Source organism: Dasypus novemcinctus, chromosome 13 (assembly GCF_030445035.2).
Source record: "Dasypus novemcinctus isolate mDasNov1 chromosome 13, mDasNov1.1.hap2, whole genome shotgun sequence".
Taxonomy (NCBI): domain Eukaryota; kingdom Metazoa; phylum Chordata; class Mammalia; order Cingulata; family Dasypodidae; genus Dasypus; species Dasypus novemcinctus.
The window spans coordinates 79,868,782-79,881,534 of record NC_080685.1 but is presented as its reverse complement, the minus strand read 5'-3'; the positions used below and the strand labels follow the sequence as shown (position 1 = coordinate 79,881,534).

At 30.6% G+C, this 12,753-nt stretch overlaps 1 protein-coding gene across 14 annotated transcripts in view; it reads left to right on the top strand.

The window, feature by feature from the left end:
* The window catches only part of KCNT2 (potassium sodium-activated channel subfamily T member 2), a 452,321-nt gene that overhangs the window by 333,637 nt on the left and 105,931 nt on the right, over positions 1-12,753 (top strand). For 10 of the 14 annotated variants that reach the window (XM_058274895.1, XM_058274893.2, XM_058274902.2 and 7 more), the window contains 3 exons: positions 2,073-2,245; positions 8,858-8,929; positions 11,982-12,116. In XM_058274895.1, coding sequence (XP_058130878.1) covers positions 2,073-2,245; positions 8,858-8,929; positions 11,982-12,116 — 380 coding nt within the window. The remainder of the gene's footprint in view (positions 1-2,072; positions 2,246-8,857; positions 8,930-11,981; positions 12,117-12,753) is intronic. The other 4 variants (XM_058274897.2, XM_058274894.2, XM_058274898.1 and 1 more) reach the window with 1 other exon arrangement.

Genomic DNA, 12,753 nt, shown 5'->3' with positions numbered 1-12,753 from the left:
TCTATACCAATATCAGTAGACTGGTGACCTGATCAAGTTTTATCAACACTAACTCCCCCTGTTTCCATCATCCTGTTTCCTTTGTTTTTTTCTTATTCCTTCAGTTATGTCTAAGTATCCTTAGAGAAAGGTAGTTCTTTTTCCTCTGCTTATCTCATAAATAATGAAGTTCTTAATAGTTTCAGTATCAACTTTTCATTCTTCTTCTATGATCGTTTTTGAGTGATCTTATTCTTTCCTATGGCTTCGATCCTACTTAAAATAAATTTCCAATAATACGTCAAATGAAGTCCTGTTGCCCTTGTTCTTTACATTTACATTGTTTTCTCCATTCGTTCTTATACTACAGATAGACCTTTCCTCTATATTCATTTTCCTACATCCTAGATTACATCCTTTGGAAATACCATAAATGAGATTCTGTTGAAGGCAATTTCTTTCCATTCTGGTTTCCCTAAGAAATGCTCTTTTTGAGCCCTCATTCATGAAAGATAGCTTTGCTGGGTGTTTATAGGTTGTTAGTTTTGTTTGTTTGTTTTTTCTCTTAACAAATTAAGGATTTTAATTACTACCTTCTGTGTTCTACTTCGCTGTTGAGAAGTGAGGCATCATTTTAGTTGTTGTCCCATGTATTAGTCTCTCTTATTTCTCCGAATACGTTTAAGAACTTCTCATTGTCACTTTCATTATGATGTCTATGACTGTGGATTTCTCCTTATTAATTTGGATTAGGCTCCATTTTGTTTCCTGGAACTGAGGATTTTGTTTTTTCATTAATTCTAGAAAATCCTCAGTCAGTATTTACTTGAGCAGGCTACTTTCTGATTCTTTCTATCTCTTCTTCAAGTATCAGGATTAAATATATGATAGATACTCTGTCTTCTATGTCTCTAGGATTCCATCCTAGTTTCTATCTCTTTTCTTCTCTGTCTTGCATTCTAGGTAATTTCTTCCAATCAGTCCTGCAGTTCATTAATTTCTCTCCAGCTGCTACAAATTTGCTATTTAAACCATCTTTTAAGTGTCTATTTTTAATTTTTATATTTTAATCCTATTAATATATGTTAACATCTGTCTGGATATTTTAAATAGCCTCTTGTTTTTTGTTCATACTTTAAATACTCTCTTTTATTTCTTTAAATATATAATACATACTCATTTTACATTCATAATCTAAGAACAGCAAAATCTGTAGTGTTTGTGGATTTAATTTTCCTGTTTGTTGTTTCTGCTGACTCATGGTGCCTTGTTTCCACTTGAGTTTGTAATTTTTTTTTAAAGAGATGAGTTAAAAATAGTCGACTTTTGATGAATCCATAGAAACTCAGTTGATCTCAACCCAAATAAATAAAGAGAAATCCACATCAAGACATATCAAGGTGAAAAGGCAGAACACCAAAGCATCTCTTCATACAAGTCATTTAATTTAAAATAGTATTGGCTTAATAATGCTAAGTCCAATAAATTGAAAATTCTAAACACACAGGAAACAGCAAAATACCCTTAGGACAAAAGTTAGTTTGCTAATGTATTATTATTATTATTATTATTTTACTTTTGAATATTACCATCATCCTCTTGCCAGTTCAGCTATCCATTTAAACAGTTGGGATTTTGGTTTTGTTTTTGAGTTTTTATTTTGTTTTGTTTTTTAATTCATCACTTTAGTATTCAGTACTGGGCATGTTCCTGAGACTTAATAATTATAATATTACTTTGTTTCTGGAAATGAAAGACAGAGGTAGATAATTTAAAAATATAGAAACTCAGGTGCCATCTAGTACCAAGTTTTTGTTTACAATACAACATGTGCACTCACATTGCTGATCTTTTTCTTCCCCAGCATTTTACTACATACCCATAAATTCATTCACCTTGTCCATGCACACCTTTATTTCATACTGTAGGCTGGAGAACTGGCCAAAAGAAAATGTAATTATTTTCAAGTTTATTAAAAAATAAGGGATTTATTTGGTTGGATTAACTTCACATTTACATTTAACCTAAGTTTTATCACTAAATTTTAGTGGAGTCTAAAAATGGCATTTCTTTGTATAATTTTTCTTCTCTAGAGTTGCCAGCATAACTACTATGAGGATGCAAAAGCCTATGGATTCAAAAATAAACTAATTATAGTTGCAGCTGAAACAGCTGGGAATGGATTGTATAATTTTATTGTACCTCTCAGGGCATATTATAGACCAAAGAAAGAACTTAATCCTATAGTACTACTATTGGATAACCCGTAAGTATATCTGCTAATACACACACAAGACAAAAATGTTAAATATTATATTTTGTACTTCAAAAATAAGTAACTTTAATTTTCTTAAAATATTTTAAATCAGCTACATTATGGCACCTTATTCATTGGGAGATATATTACATGCTGCACATTAAATATCGCTATGTTTCACAAATACTACCCAAAACATAAATGAAATTCTCTGAGCATTTTATTTAAAACTATTTTGCAAGTGATCATCTAATCTCAATACCAGTGGGAATCATGCCACTGAAATAATTACAGTAATTTTCCTTAAAGTAATTGACTAACCTGGAAACTCTGCCAAAACTGGACAATTTTGTTCTTTTTCAAAAGAACCATTAATTAACAGAGAAACATATTAACAATACATTTTTATGTTATGTTATGAAGCATCATCATAGTTTATATGATTCCACCACTGTTAAAACCTACACTAAATAATATAATATGAATAATGATTTACCATGTTCCTTTATTTTGAAAATGTAGATTGATATACTTTTGTGAAATAAGACTACTTGAACACTTCAAAATTCTATGAAAATATAAACATATCACTGAATGCAATGGGCAAAACCATTTTATTCTGAAATTGCAGTATTCTTTTTGTGACTCATATAGTAGCAGATGATCATTAAATCAGTACTACATTTTACCGTCCTCTAGCTCTCCTCTTCCATTACAAAGTGGTACAAATTTCATAATAAACTAAATGAAGTCAAATTCAGTTGTTTTGCCTCTGCTTTTCAAAACTATCAAAAGAAAAGTCTCAAAATAAATTATCTCCGCAATAAATTATGACTTTATGGCATTGTTTATTCTGAGTATACCAAGATGAAGATATTCTTTGATACATCTTTTGTTTTTTAAACATCATTAATCAGAATGATAACCAGCTCTAAAAAATTGACCACCCCTGAAAGATGTCATTTGAAGAATTTTCATATATGATGAATAATTGATTTTTTCTCATACATTTAGCACATAAGGAAAGGTGAGGTACATTTAGATTAGTTGTAAGATAACATAAACTTGGGAGTAAAGTCAAGAAATAAAAGTTCATTAATACCAAAAATAGCTTAGTAATACAAATTTTAAGAGAAAAAAGTTGGGTTGTGGGATGGCTATGGTGATAGAGCAGCTGTGAAGCATTCCAAGACCTATTGAAAATGTCCCTAATCTTGAAAGTCAGAAGATCCAATAAACCAATGTCTGTGTGACTTGGTTATACCACTGTCTCTTATTTTATAGAAGAGGAAATAGAGTCCCAAAGAAGTTAAGTGACCTTATTCAATATCAATTCTAGGAATAGAACCTGCTATGCTATTCCTAAATCATTGTTCTTTCAGCTCTAGGATCTTGCCTAATGTTTGCCAATTCTCTTTACAAACAAGTACAATTTTAACTCTGGATTATTTTTGTGTTAAAAATTTCCTTTGCTTTTCTATTCACATACATTTTAGAATCCAATTATTTATATGGTATTGCTGTTGGATGATTTTTCTGGGATTTAACTTTATTTAAGAGTCAGGATGGAATTGTACCCTTAAAATTTAGTAAAAATCTTGTTAGCTTCCTGTACACTTCCCGAAAGTGGTGTTTAAGATTTTTATTTGTTGTTCTTTGTCCTTTCAGTCAAGAATGGGAGAGAGAAAACAAACAAAATAAACAAACAAACAAAAACTAAACACCAATGAATATACTTCCAGGAAGCTTTTGGCAATCTTTTTTTCCCCATAACAATGAGATGCCTGTTGCACTGCCAAGGCTAGTATTTTGCAATCTGTTTTACAATATTAGAAAGAAATATGCTGCTTTTTCTTTAAAATATTTCCATGCCCTGAGAATTAGTGCAGTAATGATTGTGTACAATTCTATTATTAGTCTATTAGCTCATATAAGGTTTGACTTTAACATGTGCATTGCTGAAAATCATATTCAGTACATGACTACTTATGCAATTTGGGTAAAAGGAAAATTAATTCAATATAGTAGAAATAAATAATAACAGGTGTTTCAAGTATGGAATTTTACAATATGATTTCAATTTATAATATTCTCATACATACTAAACCAAAATAGGTGTTCACAATATATCCAGAGAGAAAGCTTTCTAGACTTTACGTGGTAATTAAATAAAAATCAGTCACCTTCACAAACAGCTTTTACTTGATACTGGTTCATTAGAATTGATGTCAGTTCAGATAGGCTGGTTGGTTGTTTTGCTATACTGATTTTATATTTTTATTACCACCCCAAAATAAAGGTAATTGAGTCATCTGATAAAACTATTTCATAGTATAGGTAGAAAAGAGAATAAAAAATTTTGGGGTTATCTCACCCAAAGCCACACAAAGATGAAGTGCAAGATCCAAGCTTATGCTCTAAATTTTACAAAGATTAACATACTATTCATTTATTAGATTAATCTTTTTTTTTCAAATACAGTGCCAAGTGAACTTACTTTCAACTCAGTCCAATAGTGAAGACAAAACTCTAGATATGTCAGAGCTCATATTAAAAAAATTAAATCTCGGATTTGTTCAGATATGAGATAAGGTCTAAGGTCCACTTCTTCTAGGCCTAATATACATTATCAAAACTCTCTAAGCCTCAGATTTCTCATGTGTAAAATTGGTATGTTTCTTAACATATTCTTGTGTATATAAAGTACTAATGCAATATCTAGCTCATGAAAGACAAATAATGTCATTTTGCCATTTGCCAGTCTAAAAAAAAAAGACCACCATCATTATCTAAACTGACAGATGGATTTATGTAAAAATCTAATTAACAAAAAAAAAAAGGAAAGGAAATTTATTTCAAGTAGTTGAAATTAGATTACTAGTATTTTTAAGAAACAAATTACTTAAAAATGGAATTATGAAATCCTAACAAAATAAAATGTGTTTAAAAAAGGCATATAATTGTGAAAATTTATCCATACAAGATTGAATTTGTAATTTTATCTGTAAAAAAAAATATTTGTTAGATTGATATCCTAACTACTTTTAAAATTAATTACACTATTTTTTAAATTTGAACTAAAGAAGTTTATTTTATTACAGTTATTAGTTATATGGGGAAGAAACAATGGGCCTAAATCTTACAGACCCATACAAATTCACAGACTTTTTCATATCCTAGCCATCGCTATCTAATTACATATAGTGGAAAATTTCTACACAATTTACACATAATGGCATTTGTTATAATGAGTTTTCATAAGGATATGAGGTTTTAGGCTCATAGTAATCATCTTTCTTAATAGAATTATAGTTAGAATTCTAATTCAGGAATGTGCTCATTTTTCTTCTGTTTACTAGCATTAGTTACTTTTTCTATATTTTGATTCTGGCTTCTATTACCACTGATTAGTTTAAGCATGTTTTGTTTTGTTTTGCTTTGGTCTTTACATATAAATTATGCCCCAGATGCAGTTTTGTTATATTTATCTTTCTTTTATCGATTTGAAAGACTTCTTTGTATATTAAGCAAATTTGATCTATGAACTTTGTATAAGTAACACTTTTTTTTGTTTGACATTTGTCTTTTATAGACTAAAAATTTTGTCAGGGCCTATATAGGTAAATCAATTTTTTCATCATTTCTTTTTAATGTAATTTTTAGTGTAGATAAGACTTCTCAGTTTAGCAGTCAAATTAAAATATGCATATATTTTATTCTATTATTTTTATGTTTTCATTTTTCTACTTTAAACTCTTCATTCATTTGTACTTTGTTGGGTTGGGTACTTGCATAAGAAATGGACATCACCTATTTTTATGCTTATTTCATGGTTTTGCTTTATGGTTTCTTAATACTTACCTTACAATAATATAATTGGTATTGTGAGGGTTATGCTTAAATTAATTGTCTCCCAGTGACAAAAAGATGAGCCTATTGAGAGCATCATATACCATTTATGTTACTCATTAACTACTAAGTATTTTTGTGCTGTAATAACTGTTGCTCAATTTATTTATTTGAGCAAGCCCAGTACAGGTAAATATACAACTGGTTTATTTTTTGCATTTAAGGTTCTCTTTTAAACCATGTTTATCAGTAACTGTAGCAGCTGAGCGTATATATTATACAAGAGTAAATTTTGCAAACATCATGGCATACTAGACACTCTACATTAGATGTGATTGATTTCTCCAGATTATGGACTTGCCAGGTTTCAAGGGATTTAATTTAACTTGTAACCTAGATGAGTTTATGTAAGGATGAACCATGCTGTCATAATACAGATGTTATTGTAATTTCAGAGTTGCATGTGACTAAAATTCATGAGTTTCCTAGACCAAGGCAGTAATTTTGATGGCCATGTATGTTTAATGATATCTACCAGATAAAGCAAAAAAATTCAAAGTTCTTATCTTTAGTTTTAACTCTAACAGACGAGTTGATAAAACATGAAGACTTGCTTTGTCTCTAGTGACCCCAGTACATCTTGTTACTCAGATGATGTTTAATATCTGTAATGAACTGAATGATCAGTGATAGATATTAAATACTGTTGCAAGAAGTGGTCAGAGAAGATAACACGAAGAAATTGAAATGATCTGAACCTAACAAGATGGGTCAGATTAAAAAGGAGATTATTCCAGCCAGTGTATATGTGTGTAATTAATAATGAAAAATGATGGACCCAACTATGCCACGCAAAAGTTATGGGCACCTAAGATACTTACTTTATCTGACTGGGGCTCTATGAAAAGTGGGAACAAAGAGAAATACAGTAAAAATAGGCACAAAAAGAAAAAGACATAAGTAAAAAGATGTTCGAACAACCCTAAAATCTCAGTGGTGCAAAACAGCAGTGGACTATTTCTGGCCACACAAATACACTACAAGTTCGAGTGACTCCATACAATGACTCAGCAATCCAGAATGCACCAGTCTTGTGGTTCTTGCATCCTCAGATAAGCTTTCATGATTACCAAGGCAAAGGAAGAGAGATTTGGAGGGTCTTGTAGCGCCAATTAAATTGACCTAAATGGCCCTCCTAACTTGAAGAAACAGGGAAGTGTCCCAAAAGAAAAGAACCAATAGTCTCTACCAGAGACACTATCAAAGTGCTGGGAGTGTGTATTGTTGTAACTTTTGTAGAAAACAACAAATGTCAGGAACTTTTAAAATGTTTGATTCACTAAAATTCACTAATATAATGAGTGTTTGGGGGTAAATGATAAAAACTAATATTTTTTTAAAGAGTTATCCAAAGATGTCCATGCCAGTGTTATATATAATAGACAATACTGGGGATGAATTATAGCTCCAATAATTAATAGCAAAAAATTGAAAATAACTTATAAACCCAATAATTGAACATTTTCTAAATGAATTGTGGTGCATTTATAAGATATAATAATAAAAAGTTATTCAAAATCTTAATGAAGGCAGGCAGTTAATGAAAATTACAGCAGTGATATGCTTTGGAATGTTTCTTTTTTATGCTTCTTTCTGTTGAGTATTTTTTCTTTAGAATGTAAAGAGATAGAAAGATGATCAACAGGTAAAAGATAAGTAAAGGAGAAACACAGTTGATCTCACTAGAATAAACATCTGGGAAAATATAGGTGCTATAATTCCGTTTGTCTAGGATTTCCTTCTCCACTTATAGTAGGCAAACTGCTACTCATCTTTCAGCACCCATGTTAAATATTACCTCTGTGAAATATTCTCCAATTCTGTCTCCCAGACCAGAGTGCAATGTATGAGTTTTTCAGATTAAAACATGTTCTAATTCCATGCTTTTTCGTGTACATACCCAAAGACTCCAGATTTCTTATAAGTTAACATTATTTTTTGCAATGCTTGAGTATGTTAAAGTATCTATTATACAAAATTTTTGGTACATATATGCTAAATGAATAGATGCAGGAATGAATTAAAAATATTGCAAAGTGAATGCAATAGATAAAATGATTTCTGAGGAAGCTTCCAGCTTTATGATTCTTTCCCCTAATAAGCATATAAGCAAATATTTAAGCAATAATAAATATTTTCTCGTTAAGTATTTAGTAAATCAATAAATTAAAATGTGACTTACTTTAATTTTAATTTTATGTAATACATATTTTGCACTAATCGTACACTATAATGCAAAAATATATTTATTAATATATTTATATATTAAAGGATAGTGTTACAGTATATATTTAATAAAATTCTCATAATAAGATGGTAATTTCGTCCCCTATGCTTAGAGTCATCTAAGAAAAAATTACTAATTCTTCATTTTAAAAGGTCTCCTTTGCATGAAGAACTTTTTAAATTCTCTGATAGCTTTAATCATAATTGAGAGTATCAAGTCAGTATTTTTGTTGGATTATGCCATAATGTTTCTGATTTACAAAGCTAAAATACAACTTGTATTTATTACTCTGAGTACATTCTCTTATTCATAATGAGTACAAATGACCATTTCTAACTAATGTTAAAGAAAAAAAAAAGCTAAAATTAATCTTGTCAACAGTGTTTAATTTTAGAAATGCAAATTAAGTCAACTTACTTCTTTCCCTAGAAGTACTGCCACTGTTGTGACATTGTGTTTCATTTTGTAACCCATCTGCTACTTAGGCCAGATATGCATTTTCTGGATGCAATCTGTTGGTTTCCAATGGTTTACTACATGGTGGGCTCTATTGACAAGTAGGTGACACAATCTTTGGCACAATAACTAGTGTCCTGTGGTTTGTCCTGTGCTGTGCCTTGTTACTGCATGAATGTACTTCGTCAAGTCAGTATTATGAAAATGATCTAATTTGCATGTAAAGCTTATGTTCTTGTGTTATACATCTTGTTTTTAAAGTTCCCAAGCAATAATCTAGTGTTGAAATTGAATCTTGCTGCATGTCATTTTGTCAGTTTTGCTCAGTTTCTAAAGCTATTCAATTTCTTTTATAAAAATAACATTATTGGTATAGACATAGTGGAAGATAAAATCTACAAGTCCAACAGTGTGATGAATTGATATCATAGCCATTACTTCTGGAAATCTTCAAAATAATTTACAAATACTCATTTTAAAAATCAGTTGTATAAATCTGAGCATTTCCTGAAGAGTTTACATTAGTCTAAAACATATATCAGAGTCTATATAATTTCTAAAATATTAGTTAATTCAAAGGGCAAATATGTGTGATACATTAAGGATAAAATATAATTACATATGTATGCATCAAGGTGACATTATACAAAATATTTTTTAAAATGTCAAAAAATGATACACTCGTAATAACTTACAATATATGTCACTTTTCCATTTTTTAAAATGTTTCAACTGGGTCATCAAAATAAAACATCAAAATTAACCATTTGAGAACTTTTCTACTTGAATTTCATTCTGAGATTGTTGTAAAACAAAGTTTTATAAATTTGAAAGTGCTTATTGACTGCAGATACATTAAAGATAGAACAATAAAATATGTTTAGCCTCCATTCTACAGTAATATCATTTTCATTATCAGTTGTCAAATTACTAAACAGCTAACTAAATGGTATTAAAATTAGTATTTAAATCCATGAAAGTGGAATTCTAATGTAAACACTTATTCTTTGTTACTTTGAAATAACAGTGTTCTCCTAAAACTCATTAGAAAAACAATATATTTAAAAGAAAAGGTGAAACCATCTATCTGCCTTTTCTGATATAAGTGAATGAAACTAAGAACATCAAAACTCTAGGAATAGAGATGAAACCAAATTGGCTATGATTTGAAAATTATTGGAGCTGGGTTACTGGCACATGGAAATTCACCACACAATTCACCTTGTTTGGGTATATTTGAAAATATCTACAAAAGCAAAACAACAGACTTCTATGAGTGAAATAAAAAACGTCATCAACATTATCTGACATTCATATGTTCACGTTCTACCTTCTTTAGGAAGGGGGATTTGGATGAGGGCAGAGAGGGAAACTTCCTGTCACTTAGATTGTCTGTATTAGGTTTTGAGGGGGAGGGGGGGTTCTTGTTTTTTAATTTTTATTTCCTCCATAATGATTTCTTTAGTAGGCAGCCATCTGGTGGCCGGACTGTGAAAGTAATCACTTAGGCAAAAATAAGACTTGCCTTGTCGGATAAGGTAGTGGGGAGAAATTATGATAGTTTTGAGTTCTACTATTAAGTTGGCAGCCTATTAAACAAACAAACAAACACAAAAATTAAGACTCAATGTAATAAACAGTAAATAAGTAGAAAGTTAAATGAAATGGCATTCCAATTTTTTGTATTTTCTATACATTTGAACTTATTTTTATTCACAATTGCTAAAATAATTTGTCAAGGTTTTGTCTAAACTATAACAGCCAATAATTTCAGAATGGAATTAACTGTCACATATGGATATGGAGAGCTGTTAGTTCTTAGTTCAGTTATTTTCTTGGTGAAATTTTTGTCATGTATTAACTTCAAGTTCATTAAATTGTTGCTGATAACATATTCATCCTTCCTATCCTAACTTCTATCTGTATATCCTTAGCCAATAAAGCTATGCATCCATCACATTATCCCCCTTTTCCTATAAATAAAATCACAAGAAATATTTTTTAAATGGGACAAAAATTGAAATATGGGAAAGTGATTTTAAGAGTTGTAAGATGGTCTTTGAAAGCATAAGATTTAGGTATCATTTTTATAGTCCATAAGTGAGAAATAGCTCACATTCATTTTCCATCTAGCTCTTTCTGTTTTAATGTATTTTAATAGATGTAAGCAGTTCAGAATTTTCTATATAAAAGGAAGAACCAAGTATTCCTAGGGATTTAAACTTGAAGGTCTTCTTATTGGATGGATGTTTTGGTCTGGCCCTTTCCACCATAGGAAATTTATATGGAACAACATTTTGTTTCCATAGTTTTAGCCATAAAATCTCTACCACAAAACATTGTTCTTGATTCAAGTAAAAGATTTTTTCTGCACTACTGGAGATCTTGGAGTCAAGGCTTTTGTAATAATCTCTCACCTTATAACAGAGTAAGAAATCCTGCCTCCTGCCTTCCCATAAAATGAAAATAATTCCCTTTCATGCGACTTTGCTAACTTAACAAATCATGAACTTCCTTAGGAATTTGAGTCATCAACTTAATAATCTAAATGGAACTGCTATCCTTAAAGATTTGCACTTCTATTTAACATCAGAAGATATGGAAATCAATTTACCCCTCTCTTCATATTTGTTTTCAGTCAACTTGATCCCTTGAACATACTTGTACTTGTTCAAATTGAGTTTCTTTTATCCAATTCTGTCCTATTTTCCAAGTTTATACAACACAGTGAGTATAATAATTTCCTCATTCAGCTTTAATAGTAACTTTTAAAAAATTTTAATTGGGAGAATACAAGGCAAGGTTTTATCAGTGATAACTCATAGAAATTTGTGTCCTAGTTTAGCAATTTCTTCATACAGTCAGTTCATTCAATCAGTTTATTCAATCACTTGCTCAAAGCTTTAGGTTGGCTAAACTGTAGGCCTAAATACAACAATTATGTATATAATAATCCATTTGTTTTTTGGCTATATAAAACCAAACTACTCCATAACATACAACTTTTACAGAAAGAAAAATAATCATTCCATTAATATCTACCTGTGCTCATTCTGTGCAATCTATAAGGCTCAGGAGGTAAGCAAGCTTTACCACTGATCCTATCCTGTGATTTATTTAAAGTCCCTTTTTCTCTGTTGGTTTTTATAAAAGCCTAGATGATTTACTCAGGTGTGGAGTGACCTTTGCTGCCAACATGGTGGTGGTGGACAAGGAGAGTACTATGAGTGCTGAGGAAGACTACATGGCAGATGCCAAAACGATTGTAAATGTCCAGACACTTTTCAGGTAAGTGTCTGAACTCAGTCTGCTCATTTACTTAGGGGCAAAGATATTGAAACACTCTGTATGTAAGGAATGAACGTGAGATGCTGACACAAATTTATGTTCACCTGTTTATACATTTGATCATAAAACAGATGCTAATTTAGTTCCAAACGTGCAGCAGTCGTGATTTGATAAACCTCTATGTTTAATTCTTGGTTACATGACTAGTAGTGACCAAAGGTTTGCGTTTACATACCATTGTAAATAGGATTGAATGAGTGCAAGTCTGCGAACAGGTAATTTACCCATGTAAACTTATTCTTGCTTATTTCCACATTTGAGTAAAATGAGCAATACTGACGAGTTACCCATGCTGGAAGCAAAGTCAAAATTGTCTATAAATCAAGACATCTATATCACTTGGAATGATTATCCCTAAAACCATTTTATTAAAATATCTGAAAGATTCCTATTTCAGTTTTTTGAGTTTTGCAGAAGCCTAGAGGAAATACCTGAGTTACCAAATTATGAAAATAAATAAAACAATCTCAACCCTAACATCATCCTCCCTCACTCCACCTTTATACCTTCACATTGTAGTAAAGTATATATTGAGACTAATTATCTCATTTTATAGTTTGAGCTCAGAATTCAGTGC